The 13,800-nt window shown below is 50.9% G+C and overlaps 2 protein-coding genes across 8 annotated transcripts in view; one reads left to right on the top strand and one right to left on the bottom strand.

Moving 5' to 3' along the window:
• The window catches only part of Cstpp1 (centriolar satellite-associated tubulin polyglutamylase complex regulator 1), a 164,542-nt gene extending 161,315 nt beyond the window's left edge, over positions 1 to 3,227 (top strand). For 2 of the 4 annotated variants that reach the window (XM_076569969.1, XM_076569968.1), the window contains 2 exons: positions 191 to 346; positions 1,984 to 3,227. In XM_076569969.1, coding sequence (XP_076426084.1) covers positions 191 to 346; positions 1,984 to 2,002 — 175 coding nt within the window. In that variant the 3' untranslated portion in view covers positions 2,003 to 3,227. Of the gene's footprint in view, positions 1 to 190; positions 464 to 1,983 lie in introns of those variants that run through there. The other 2 variants (XM_076569974.1, XM_076569970.1) reach the window with 2 other exon arrangements.
• Arfgap2 (ARF GTPase activating protein 2) lies at positions 382 to 13,551 on the bottom strand. 4 transcript variants are annotated; one of them, XM_016002848.3, is made up of 17 exons: positions 13,169 to 13,322; positions 12,883 to 13,001; positions 12,302 to 12,374; positions 11,499 to 11,630; positions 11,338 to 11,418; positions 10,304 to 10,385; positions 10,019 to 10,075; positions 9,377 to 9,418; positions 8,978 to 9,057; positions 8,408 to 8,544; positions 8,186 to 8,317; positions 3,952 to 4,080; positions 3,738 to 3,872; positions 2,465 to 2,591; positions 2,240 to 2,333; positions 2,009 to 2,127; positions 382 to 1,552 (listed from the first exon to the last, which is right to left on the bottom strand). In XM_016002848.3, exons 1-17 carry the CDS (start codon positions 13,238 to 13,240, stop codon positions 1,532 to 1,534), a joined length of 1,632 nt encoding a protein of 543 aa, XP_015858334.2. In that variant the 5' UTR covers positions 13,241 to 13,322; the 3' UTR covers positions 382 to 1,531. The 4 variants fall into 4 exon arrangements, with proteins under 4 accessions (XP_015858334.2, XP_006984412.2, XP_006984414.2 ...); XM_006984350.4 differs by having other exon boundaries at positions 8,978 to 9,030; XM_006984352.4 differs by lacking the exon at positions 9,377 to 9,418 and having other exon boundaries at positions 8,978 to 9,030; positions 13,169 to 13,551.
• Positions 13,552 to 13,800: the final 249 nt, after the last annotated feature.

Genomic DNA, 13,800 nt, shown 5'->3' with positions numbered 1-13,800 from the left:
CAGGGCCAAGACAAGAGGATTACAAGTACAAGGCCAGTCTAGGCTGTGGGGACACTGTCTAAACCAAACAGAAACAGCTCCGGTGGGAAGCAGGCCCCAGTCTGCCTCCTGTCATGAGGTGCAGAACCGCTGAGGATGCAGACAAACTCAAGGGCCAACTAACACCACCTCTTTCCTCCACGTGCAACAGGGTGGTGAGGTCGAGGCTGTATCGGACCCCGCGGCAGCACAGGGGCAAGGAGCCAGGGGCCTTTGGCTTTCAGAGAAGAGACAAGCTGGAGGCCCCGGAGAGAGTGCCCTCAGCTTTGGCACCGACGCCCAATCCATATCCGTGGGAGCCCAGCGAGTGAGCGAAGGGCCACACTGGGCAGGGAGGCAGGATGGAGAGGACACTGACCCACAGGCCCCGTGGGGGCTTTATTCTGACACCACTTTGTTCCAATACAAACAGTGCTGAAAGAAAGTCCTGTCCCTCTGGGGAGGGGGAGGGGAGAGTGGTCTGTGGTGTTTGGGAGCCCAACCTGCGATCCACAGGTAGGGTTGGGCCCAGACTGCCAGCACGGCAGGGGATGGCACCAAGGGTGACACAGTGCGTGGCCCAGCTGCCAGAGTGGGGCCTGCAGCTGCAGGTCCTCCAGCTCTCGCTGATTGGTGGGGTGCTGTCCAGGACCCCAACCCAGAACGATGCAGAGGACGAAAGCTGAGCTCCAGGGGGTTCTTTCTCTCAGAGCCTCAGCTTCCCCAGCCAGTAGCAGGCTCACAGCATCCAGGGAGGACCCAGATGAGACCCACCATGGGTGCCAAGCAGGACACAAAAGGATAGAATCTCAAGCATAGACAGAGGGTGCTCTGACCCACAGTAACGGTAGATAAGGGCTCTCAGACACCTAGGCAGAAGTCAGCCTCCAAGGGACAGTGGTGACGAAGATTGCTCAGGCCTCCAGGCTGATCCCAGATAAACCCTTTAGGTGCCAAGCAAAAGTTCTAGCCCTTAGTGATTACCAGGTCCTTCTCCTGACCCATCCTCCCCTGAACCCAGAAGAGGCCTTTGACAGTACCAGCAGTGGCAAGTCCAGAACTTCTCCCTGAGGGCTGATACAGCACAGCTCTTGCTAGGCCTCCCCTGTCTCCAGGAGACGAGGCCCAGACCCCCAGACCACCTACAAGGATCCCAGAGCCCGCAAAAGCCTATGCCTTCCCCACTTGGGGAAGAACTAGACCCATGAAGGCATCCTGATGGAACTCCTCCCTCACTCCCAGTGCAGCAGGCTAAGTAGCAGCAGCAGCTTCGGGGCAGGACTGAAGAGCGAGCACTAGCATGGAGAGGAGAGTGTGAGGGTGAGGGCAAGGACTCAACGCACAGGCAAAGGACAAGGCTGATGCTGACCATTCCCTCGCCTAAGATCCTCCAAAGCCACTCAACTCACACACCACACACAAAGTCAACAAATCCCCGATCCACAAGGCAGGCAGGCGCCCCTGGCCTGGGAATCAGGGTTCTTGCTGTCACCACCACAGCATGGAGCCTGGATCAGTAGGAGCCATAGCGATCCTGAGCAGGGAGAAGGAAACCACAGTCAGAGTCTCTAATCTGCAGCAGTCCCTCAGTAATCACAATGCCTCCCCTGCATGCCCCACAGCGGAGTAAGGAGTAAGGCTAGCAGCTGCATGGGGCTGGGGACCCCATGTTGAGAGTATGCGATGGACTCTGGGGTGAAAGGCACCTGGGTACTAATGAAAAGGGAACTCCTGCCAGAGCTCACAGAACCAGGAGGGAAGAGAGAACAGTAGAAGTAACAAGCGTGGCCAAATCACCTTAGGGGGGGCTCAGCCCAAATACAGGGATGGAAAATTGCCCTGCCAAGAAAAACAAGCGCTCTCTCTACAGCGGCCGCTCTCTCTACAGCGGCCGGTGGCTACCCAGCAGTGTCTGGATACAGCAGAAGGCAAACCTCCAAGCATTTGTTTTACATTTCTTCCCAGGCCCAGCAGCCCAGCGTGAGCTCACCTGTAAAGAATTCATCACACCATTAGCCAGCACAGCCATCTTGCCAGCCACAGACTTGACACCTTGCTTAAACTGGGCAATGTCAGCGGTAGGAAGTACGTTCCCCAGAGATACAGTTCCTGTAAAAGCAAGGGAAGGGTGACCAAGAGCCCCACAAGAAGCCCTTCCCAGCTCAGGGCCTTCAGCTATGCTCACAGGCCTCACTGGGTGCCGACCATACACTGGGCCTACCTCCTCCATGAGCTCCATCCATGTCCCCGAAAAGGTCTGAAGAGCTGATGGCACTGCTGCCCGAGAGCTGCTGTAGCCGAGACCGGGCTTCATACTGTGTTGGAGAAAAGGCAAGGTCTCGGGGATCTTTTGTCGGACGCCAACCTTCCTAATACTATATCCCAAGGACAGCGCAAAGCAGCTCAGGCTGCTGCCTGCTGCTACCAAGTACACAACTTCACTAACCTCAGAATCCACCTCTCGACCAAAGAACATGTCAGATGAGATGGCTTTGGCCCCTGCAAACTTCTGACGGGCTTCACTGGATTCAAGACCTGAGCTCCGGCTCTCCACTTCCCTCCGGCTCGTGGTTCTGTGGGCCAGTGCAGAACATCTCTGTCCCTTCCCATTACCACCAGGGGAAGCCGAGTTCAGAGACCAAAAACCACAGCTTTCTGGCCATGGAAACCATGTCTATCCTGTGACTCTGGAATTCAGGAACCTTTCCCAGTGAGTATCCTCCAAAAGAACAGCAAGAGGTCCTCTCCCCTTTCAACTGAGGCTCTTTGAAGCCAGGCACAAAGAGCCTCAGTTCCCTCCAGTAGATGGAGTGAGAATACAGTTCGGAGGGCTTAGGCTCCACTGACTGTGGCTCCCTGAGGTACAGAAGATCCCACCATCACTGCTGCCATCCAGTCCTACTCAGCATCCAAGTGACAGTCTGTGTGCCTGCCTTACATCCACTCTCCTGCCATGACTACTCAGTGCTGGGATCACTCTCTCAGAATCATGCTAGTGTGGATAAAAGGGCCATGCACTCCACTGACAACACCGGCTCTAGGCTGGGGCTTTTACAACCCAGTGAAGTTAGTACTGATGTCCTATTTTACAAATGGATACTCTGTGGTAACCTGCCAACAAAACATTGTTTTTTGAACAACGGAATAAGGTTTGCTTTGTTTTGTTTTGTTTTTTAAAATAAAGGCCGAGGGGCTGGAGAAATGGCTCAGCATTGAGAGCACTGTCTGCTCTTCCAGAGGACCCAGGTTTAATTCCCAGCACCCACATAGCAGCTCACACCTGTCTGTAACTCCAGTTCCAGGGTTTCTGACACCATCACCTAGACGTACATGGAGGCAAAACACCAATGAACATAAAATAAAAATGATTAAAAAAAAAAAAAGGGCCTAGCAGGTGGAAAACGTGGGTTTGATCCCTAATACTGCAGTCAATCAAAACATGAAGGCTAAAGGCATATAGCCTTTGGAAGGCACATCAGAACTGAAACAGAAAATCAAGCCCCTCCCACCATAAAATAAATCCCAAGGTAGAAAAGCTCCCAGGCTGGTTGTGATAAGCACAGCCCTGTCTAATGAACGGTCACTACCTATCTGTGGTTATTTACATTTGCTAAACTTACATTAAAAAGCATTAGAAATCCAGTTTCTCAGCTGTACTCAACACTGAACATCTTCATCCCTGCACCAGGTTCTGCACAGCACTGCCCTGCCCACACTACCTTTCTGAAACAGGCCGGATGCTGGAGATGGTTACTTCGGGTTCCTTCTCTTCTACCCTGTCCATACCCCAGGCTGCATCTGAATCCCAGCGGGAACCAAAAGTTTCTCCCAAGGAAAAGGGGTTGTCCTTGTACCTAGGGAGACAGCAGAGTAGCTCAGAGAAACCTGAGTAGGAACACATCAGGCAGGTCTATGCCCCAGCAACAGCCTTACTTTGGGGGTCCGGAGGCGAAAGTTCCAACATCATCAAACAAGTCAAGCTGTGAACGGGAAGATTTTGCACTCAGCGGGGTTTCCTGCTCAATCACCTGCATCTCAGACAGCACAGAGTGGGAGATGGAGCTGTAGAGAAAGCACAGCAGGCCAAAGGCTGGAAATAAGCATCAACTGTTCCCTTCCCAAGAGCAACAGGCAGGCTGATGGGTCTGTTTCCCCAAGCACAGTCTAGCTCCCGGCCTGCGCACTGCACTGGGCCGGTCCAGGCAGAGGACTGCTGTGAACTGTCTGTATGACCTGGGAGCATACTCAGAAATGTTAACATACTGGCTTTGTTCTCTCAAACAGCTTTTCCCTGGACAATGGCTATTGCTTGCCATCTTAATAATGTATACCAAATGATGAGTGCTCACTCTCCATTCTTCCCTTTTTGGTTTCGGTTTGTTTTTTCTAAGGACACTGGCTATGTGACCCAGAGTCTCCTCCCTCAACCTTTCCAGTACTGGGATTACAGGCCTGAGCCACCATGTCCAGCTCCATGGCCATCCTTCCTTGAAGACTTATTGCACCACGGACTATTTCCTTCCTGAGACAGATGTACACAGCACAAAGCAGAGGATGAAAAACACCCAGATGATCCTCATGGAATCACAGCGAGTGATGGAATCATGCCATCTCTTAAAAAAGAAAGGGGGAGGGGAGTAGGGAAAAAAAAAGAAAAGGGATGAAGAGGAAGAAAAAGGAAAAAGGAGGAAGGGCATTTCCTAGTACAAGGTCTGGCCCATGCACCAAGACCTGGATCTGCCGGTGCTTCCTAGAGTGGGCAGGCAGGATAGCCCAGTGCTTCACTCCTGTCAGGATCCACTTCAGTCACACAAACCCACTAAAACATACAGCTTCCAAATGGAAGAACTCCAAAGAGTGAGTATTTTGCAACTGGACTTTAAAATAAAGTAGATTAAAGTAAGAGATTCTGCTTTACTGTGAAAAAAAAAAAAAAAAGAGGAGGAGGAAGAAGAAGAAAGAAAATACAGGGGCCAGACAGAGGTTAGGAGCACTGGCTTCTTTCCCAGGAGACTCATATTTATTCCTAGCGCCCACATGGCAGCTCCCAACCATCTCAAATGCTCTCTGTGGTGCAGACATGCATGCATTCAAAACACCCATAAACATAAGAAAATAAATTTAAAAAGAAAACACATCCAGGTGTGGTGACACGTGATTCTGATCTCAACACTCAAGAGGAAGGTTATCCTTGGCTATGTAGCTAGCTACCTTAAGGCCAGCCTGAGCTATATAAGACTATCCAAAGAAACAAAAACCAAACCCAGCCTGTTTTAGGCCAGCCAGGACTACCTAGTGAGACCCTGTGTTAAAGGAACAGGCGCATTCCCTAGACACAGTAGGAGAGAACTGCCCAACAAGTTGTTCTCTGACCTCCCATGTGTGCCATAGTACATGTGGGTCCATGACATACACAAAGACAGAGAAGTTAGTAAATAAAAATGCCATTTTAAAAAATTTAGTCAGTGCTGGTAAGATTGCTCAGGGGGTAGAAGCATCTGCTACCACCGGCGGCCTCAGATGCAAATAGTGAAAGCAGACTGACTCACACAGGTTGTTCCCCGACTTCCACCACACACACACGTGGCATGCATGCACCCATACACATAGAAAAAATTAATAATTTTTAATTAATAATTTAAAAAAAGGGGGGGGGGCTGGAGAGATGGCTCAGAGGTTAAGAGCACTGGCTGTTCTTCCAGAGGTCCTGAGTTCAATTCCCAGCAACCACATGGTGGCTCTCAACCATCCATAATGAGATCTGATGCCCTCTTCTGGAGTGCAGGCACAACACTGTATATATAATAAATAAACTTAAAAAAAAAAAAAATTAAAAAAAAAAAAAAAACCCAAACCACCTTACACACTAATTTTTAAAAACCACTGTCAAAACTAATAAGGTGGCACACTGGAAATCGAGGCAGAGGATCAGGGCTTCAAGTGTCTCCTAGGCTACATAACAAACTGGAAGCCAGCTGAGGACACATGAAACAAAAACAAACAAGTAAAACCCTTATGCACTTACATCATACTCGGACAGACACCCACACATGCATGCACTTCACTAATCAGCTGTGATTAAACTAACAGCATACAGACTGGAAGGGACTAAAGTAATACCAAGTACACGTTCTGAAAGATGAAGTTAAAATAATCAGGCTTTTCTCCTTTCAGAGGAAGAGAACCTAGAGGTAAATAATACTGAATTTAGCAGGGTGGTGGCTCAGTCTTTAATCCCAGCACTCAGGGAGCAGAGGCATGTACATTATGTAAGTTCAAGGCCAGCCTGGGTCTACAAGGTGAGTTCCAGGACAGCCAGGGCTACACAGAGAAACCTTGAGCCAAAACAACCAACCAACCACAATTGAATTTGGAATCAAAAGGCAATCCACCTGTCAACTGCTGAGTCTGCAGCTGAGGAGCTGCTCAGTGTCTCAATTTCCCCATCTGTACAGAAGCACCCAGACCTCCTCCCTACCACTATTACGTCTAATAAATCTCTCATGACAACAAGCCCAAGCCTCTTAAGAAGGAGGAGCCAAGGAACCAGCTGACTGCAGACATGTCCTAGTCAATGGAGGAGCCAAGGCACCGGCTGACTGCAGGCACGTCCTAGTCAATGGCACCAGTAACTACTCCTTTTTATTATTATTCTTTTCTTTTCTTCTTTCTCTTTTGAAACAGGTCTCTCAGAGCCCAATCTAACTTTGATTCCTATGTAGTCAAGGGAACTCCTGAACTCCTGAACCTACTGCTTCCATCGCCCGAGTTCTAGGATTGCTGATGTATGCCACTGTGCCTGGTAGATAAATTTTTAGCCCAGGCTAGCCTCAAACTTGCTATATAGCCATGAATGACCTTGAACCTCTGATCTTTCTGCCTCGAGTGCTGGGATTACAGACTTGGACCAACATACCAGTTTTATGTAGTACTGGAGATTGAACCCAGGGCTTCATGCATGCAAAACAAGCCCATTAACAACTGAGCTACATCCACAGCCCCCAGATTTTTAAAAGATAAACGTTTAGCCAGGTGGTGGCCCATGCCTTTAATCCCAGCACTCAGGAGGGAGGCAGAAGCAGGTGGATCTCTGAGTTGAGGCCAGCCTGGTCTACAGAGCAAGTTCCAGGCCAGCCAGGACTACATACAGAGATACCCTGTCTCAAAAAACAAAAACCAAACAAGATAAAAATCTATTACTATCTTGCCGGGCGGTGGTGGCGCATGCCTTTAATCCCAGCACTTGGGAGGCAGAGCCGGGTGGATCTCTGTGAGTTTGAGGCCAGCCTGGTCTCCAAAGGGAGTTCCAGGAAAGGCACAAAGCTACACAGAGAAACCCTGTCTCGAAAAACCAAAAAAAAAAAAAAAAAAAAAAAAAAAAAAAATCTATTACTATCTTTAATTCCAGCAATTGGGAGGTAGAGGCAAAATGATTTCTGTGAATTTGAGGTCAGCCAGGAATACACAGTAAGACCATCTCAAAACAACAACAAAAAAATAAAAACACTGTTACTGAAACCTCTGAATATTAACTCAAAATGCTTCAGAAAGCTGATCTGCCTTTTTTAAAGCAAAGCACAAGAATATAAACCCAGTAGTTCTGAAACAAAGGGTCGTGGCACACACCTTTAATCCTAGCACTTAGGAGGCAGAGGCAGGCAGATTTCTGCGAGTCTGAGGCCAGCCTGGTCTACAGAGTGAGCTCCAGAAGAGCCAGGGCTTCACATAGAAACTTTGTCTTGAAAACCAGAAAACAAAAGGGCTCCTCAACCCAGAGGCATTTGAAATGCATGGAGTCATTTGAGGTATAATAGTATCTGGTATGACAAATGGCATTTAGTGGGCAAGGACTAAGGATGCAAAAAGCTGAGATTCTCAGAAGGTCTTGAAAAAAGAAAAAAAAAGAAAAAGAACTGTCTAGCCATGAAGCAGCCTCCTCACTAAGTGCCATCCTAGCATGGAGTGAAACAGTACCTGATCCTGTTCATTCCAACAACTAACATATGTATGGACCAACCACTGTGCTAGGTGCCTTAAGACAACAAAACCCTCTTTCTCTTCAGCCTCAGAGGAAGCCTAAACAAGGACTCTTGACTTGCTGGGTAGGGCCTATCCCCTCCCAGAAAAACAATGCCATTTCTCTGACACACCAGGGCCCGAGCCTCACCTTCGGGACACCAAGCCCATGCCCAGCCTTTCAGCCTGCTCTCGCTTCTTCCCTTCAAGGTTCTGTAGCTTTTTCTCTTCCTTTTTGCGATCAATCTGGAGCTCCTGGTAGGCCAGGCGCATGGAGGCAACCCTGGAGGGAATGAACAGTCAGAGGCTGCCATCCATGCCCCCACCTGCCCCCACCCCCCCACAAGCCAAGGGCACCCTGGCAATCACGCACACAGACTCTTCCGCCTGTTTCTTGGCATCGGCGGCCTGCTGCTCCCGGAGCTTCTCCGCCACCTGGGCCTGCCGCTCAATCTCAGTGAAGCTCTGGTTGCTCACCTTCTGAGCTCCCAGGCCCTTCTTGGCACCCAGCTGAAGAGAAAACCACGTGACGTGGGGTTTGCCAGCCAGTCTCCTCAGCTCCCTCCCCAGTATGGTCATACCCACAGTGAAGGGGGCCTCCTTCTTAGGGTCAGTGAACATGGCCAAGACAACAGTGGCTCTACTAGAGCTGGTTCTGAGGAGCTTCACACAACCCCCACACAGGACTGTCTCAGAAGTGAGGACAGAAGCTGATGCTGACGGGGGCCTGCTGGGTGCCAAGCACTCCAAGTACTAGATATGCTTGATCTTGCTCACTGCCAGGAGTCCCCTTAAGATGGGTGTCTTTAAATCCCTTCCATAAACAAGGTTCAGACAAGTTAGAACCTTGGCCAGTCACAGAGCTGGCCAGTAGTACATGGGCAAACTGAAGGAGTCCAGCTCCAGCTCCCAACCACCCTACGACACCGCTCTCCCCACCTACCCCTTTCTTAGCTGCCGCTGGCTTCTTCTTGCCAATAATGGAGCTTTTCAGTTCTGTGTGAGGAAGAGGGTGTGCATGAGCTAGGACAAAGGAAGGTCAGAGAACGTGGCTCAGTCCACACCATGCGGCTTCACAGCAAGAGCATCTAAAAAGAATTGCTTCACATGGGCAGGCAAAACTGCCACCACCAGTTCTGACCAAGACCGTTCAAGCCAAAGACAGACAAGGTTAGGAGAGCGTGCTGACGCCCAAAAAGGATCAGTGAGAGCCCAGACTTGAAGCACCAAAGACAAAGTGCCCAGACCAAGGTGAGACTGTTGAGTAGGGAGCTGCTGAACAGCCTCAGACCCCAGAGCAGGGAGCAGACAAGCAGGGACAGGCTTCCAAAGCACTGGTTACCTCTGGCAGAAGAGGCCCCTTTAGCTGACAGATACATGGACTCTGGAGGAGAAACAGACTTGTGGCTAACAAGGGCCCACCCCAGAAGTTTCCAAAAGCTCCCAAACCCAGAGGCCCATACAGAGCCTGTTTCAAAGCTATGCCAAGCCTTCTCACAAAGTCACCAGGATCGTCATTCCGCTGGCTTCCTGCCCCAACCCCCAAGAGTCAACAGAACAAACCAAGGCCAGCAAAGGGACTGTTTACCCTAAGCAAGTGTGACGGCCACTGAAGAGTAGGAAAGGGCTGAACTTTGGAAGGACAGTGCTGCTTCTAGCCACGAGCAGCTCAAAGCTATCAGCACACCTCAGGAAACGGACAAAACAGGCCAATCCCGCCTAACACCAGGATGGGTGTCCAATCCCATTCCAGCCTTCCATACTTTGGCTAGAGCAACCCTCACACTCAAAATGACAGCCCTCCAGGCTTGCCAGCTCCAAGACGCTGAAGTCAGTGTGGCAGTCAGAACTTCACTGCCAGTTCCCACCCAACAGGGGTCCATGCTCAGACCCCTGTGCTCAGTTCACATGACTAGGCAGCGGAGATTCAGAACATACTTGATGTTCACTCTCCCAGCCTCCCCGTATCTGCCAGCTGTCATACCCAGAGAGGCTTGGGGTGAGGTTCCAAGGAGGTCGGTGGTAGGGCCATGTTCAGGTTCTGTGAATTCAATGGCAGGAGTTACATTAAGGAGGTGGTAAGAGTCCGTTGGCATTCCTCTGCTTTCCACCAAAAGATATGTGCCCACCCTTCCTCCAGGACTAAATGAATCCCATTCCTCGCAAGGACACAGGGAAACCCCCCAACTTGTATGTCCTTGGACAAGTGTCCTAAACCCTAGTCCTTCTCTAGACCCAGGCACTTGGTTGAGATCTGGGCTGAACTCACGTGCCAGGCTACTGCTTTCTGAAGGTGGGGCTGGTTGCTGGGTCCCTGAAGGCTCAGTGGCTGCTGTATCCCAGACAGAGGCCTAAAAAGGAAGCCAGATCCCAGAAACCTCAGTGAGCCCTCCTGAGAAGCTACACCTACCTGTGGGCAGGAAGCACTGCTCCCAGCTATGAGAGAAGACTGGAGATTAGCAATTGTAGTCACCATGGAAGAAAAATGCAGGAAAATAGCATCTTCACCTTACAGCCGAGCCAGTCTCTTAACTAATTAAGCATTAACAACTCTTACATACCAACTATGCACCAGGCTCAATCCAAGGGTACTCACAGATGTAACAGGTTCAGTTAGTCACGACAGGCCCTATGAAGTAGCTATGTTGCCATTTTAGAAACTGAGGTCTTGCTGGGTTAAGTGACTGGGCCACATCAAAGGAATACCAAGCAGAGATGCTGAGATGTGACCTGAGACTCTGATTCAATGTTCATTGCCAACAGAGTGGAAACCTCTCTTAAGGTGGGTCACAGGAGAGGGAATCCTCATTGTCTCCAACTTCTGTTCATTTTTGGAAAATCTACAAGTTGTTTAGGGTCCCTGAGACCTCTTGAGCTTTCAAAATGTTCTCTACCACTAGGTTCCATTTCTAAAGAGGATTACACTGTACTCTCATAAATAGGAGGAAGAAACTTCTGGGCCTACCCAGTAGGCAGTAATTCACAATTCTGAACCACAGATAGTCTGAGATATTGTACCTAAGCAAAGAAATTATGTCATGATCACAAAAGGTGTAGCCTTGCCGGGCGGTGATGGCACACGCCTTTAATCCCAGCACTGGGAGGCAGAGGCAGGCCAGATCTCTGTGAGTTCAAGGCCAGTCTGGTCTATAGAGCGAGATCCAGGAAAGGCGAAAAGCTACACAGAGAAACCCTGTCTTGAAAAACCAAAAAAAAAAAAAAAAAAAAAAAAAAAAAAAAAAAAAAAGGTGTAGGCTTGGCAAGTAAAGCATTTGTCAAAGAAAATGACCCCATGGTGCTCACCTGAGTGTGCTCTGTAAAGAAATCAGAGTCTTTCTTCTCTGGAGAGTGACTAGGAGCACTGTTCACACTGTCTATCCAAAGCTGGAAGGAAGGAGACACTGTAACACTCAGGGCTGTTAACACCCCTACCCACCACCCCTAAGCCGGGAACACGCACTCACCTCAGTGCCATGCCTAGCCAGAGCCGCACTTCCCAACTGCCGGATCTTCTCTCGGTACATCTGGGCAGCTCGGCTGTTATATTTGGTGTTAGCATCATTGGCCACACATCCGTGTTGGCGGAAAAAAGCAGTCTAGAGAGCAAAAAAAGAATGTGGCATGTATGTATGTGCAAGTAGTCTCAACAAAGAAAACTGTATTCACACTACAGGAGACACTACTTACTAAACAGTTGGGGTATTATTTGTACAGGATACACACTACTGATCCCAACAGGTTTTCACAGAGGTAAAGGGCTTCTAAAATTACTTAAAAACAACAACAGCACTTTCATGTTCATCACTGTGTGTGCACCACAGCACGTGTGTGGAGTTGGCCCTCCCCTCCCACCTTCTGTGGGTTTCCTGAACTGAACTCAGGTTGCCAGGCTCACACAGTCAACGCCTTCACTCTTGAATCCACATCATCCTTCCCTCCTCCAAAAAAAACCACCACGCCACCTCCCACCCTCTGAGACAAGGAATCAAGTTTAGGAGGAAAGTATGCAGTTCCCAGGGCAGCTATCCTCCCTCCAGGAGCCCACAAAACCTCAACTGACCGTGGAGACTCCACTCCACTGGGCTTTTCCCAGGAGCACCTGTCCAGGTCAGTTGGTATTTAAGCCTCTTTGAAAGAAGCTGTGTATGGTGGTGGTAGAGCTGAGAACTCTCTGAACAGAGAAAACACACTCACTCCTAGGAAATCACAGAAAAGTCAGGTACCTAGGCCAAAGAATGGGGGTGGGGGAAGAGAAAAGAAGCTTTACCGCGTTGGCATTCCCGCCGACCTGCATACACCTCAGCTGCAACCAGCTCCAGTTCGAATCCAACTCTGTGGACCTGCGCACAAGGACTGTGTGTCACCTACCCACTGACACCAAAACATGCTTCCCTGGCAAGCCTACACCTGTCATTTGGCCAGGCTTCTGTGGGTGTCCAGGAAACCATCAGTCCCTGTCTCATTTCCTCCTCTCTTCCCTGAGTTTGAAATCTCTGCTCTTCATCTAATCCAAAGGGGACCAATTATTTCCGAGAAGGAGATCCGAGAGGAGGTCGCCTTCTCAGGAGTGCAGGCACTCTTTGCTAAGGGTGGTCGGGTCGCACTGGAGACCTACTGCCCATCTACCTGCAATAACCAGGTCTCCCTCCCCACACTCACGTTGGGTCTCAGGTTAACCGTGAGGACTCGATGGCTACAAGCCCACAGAGGCGGATCCCCCCGCACTGGGCTAACAGAACTCCTGCCAGGAGGTCTCCGCACACCCAATTCCGAAAGGTTCGGGGGGAGACGTTCTCTCCCCTTGCTGAGCGCTCCTGGGGAAGCGCAGCACCCTCACACACAACCTACCTGATAAAGCTGAGGTGGACACCCAGGGAGCGGTGCACTCCGGAGCAGTCAATACACAAAAACACACCGTACGTGATGCTGGCCCAACTCGGGCTCTTGGCGCCACAATCGAAACAAGCCTAGGTGGGAGAGGCGACAGGTGAATGGTCAGGGCCCAGAGTCGAGGCCCAGCACTAGAAGCTACAAGAAAGCCTCCCGCCTCCGTCCCCGCCCTCCCTCGGGCCCCAGGGGACAAGAGACGTCTTCTCCGCCGGCGCCAGGACCCGTGCCCCTCCGTCTCAAGCACCTTGTTGGTGGGAATCGCTCGAAGCCTCTTAAACAGAGTCTGGATTTCGGTCTTGCTCGGCTCCGCCGCCATTTTCTCTCCTTCCCAGACACAACCGCGACCGACAGGTCCCGCCGCGGGCCAATCCGCGGCGGCGAAGGCGGGCCGACCGCGCGGGCCAAGCCGGTGCCCCTACGAGCCGGGTGATTCGACCAGATCTGGACCAATGAGCGCCGGGGAGGACTGAGCCATGACGTCAGCAGCCGGAGCTCCACAATGGGCCCGGGAGTGAACGCCGCGCCGCGCCTGGCCAATCGGCAGCCGGAGCGGGCGACGGCTCGTAGGCCGGCCCAAACTTCCTCGGGAGTTCCTGCTGGCCGCCGGGACCTCCCTACCTCAGGGCCACTGGCTGCGGATGACGGGCGGAAGGCCGGGGCCGCAGCCTCTCATGAGTTACCGATGGATGCGTAATGATTAACTGTCACCCGAGCACTCCTAGTCCCATCGGGAAGACACTGGCGGGGCTCCAGCCCAGCTCACCGTCCCCAGCCGGCCTGGAGCAGAGGCCGGCTCACAGCAAACCTGATCTCAAATCCCTTCCAGTCCAGATTACAGTCCTGAAATTTCAGGGCAGATACCAGGAGGCAAATGCC

The sequence above is a fragment of the Peromyscus maniculatus genome, chromosome 4 (assembly GCF_049852395.1).
Source record: "Peromyscus maniculatus bairdii isolate BWxNUB_F1_BW_parent chromosome 4, HU_Pman_BW_mat_3.1, whole genome shotgun sequence".
Classification (NCBI taxonomy): domain Eukaryota; kingdom Metazoa; phylum Chordata; class Mammalia; order Rodentia; family Cricetidae; genus Peromyscus; species Peromyscus maniculatus.
The sequence above is the reverse complement of the archived record's forward strand: the minus strand, read 5'-3'. Positions and strand labels throughout refer to the sequence as shown.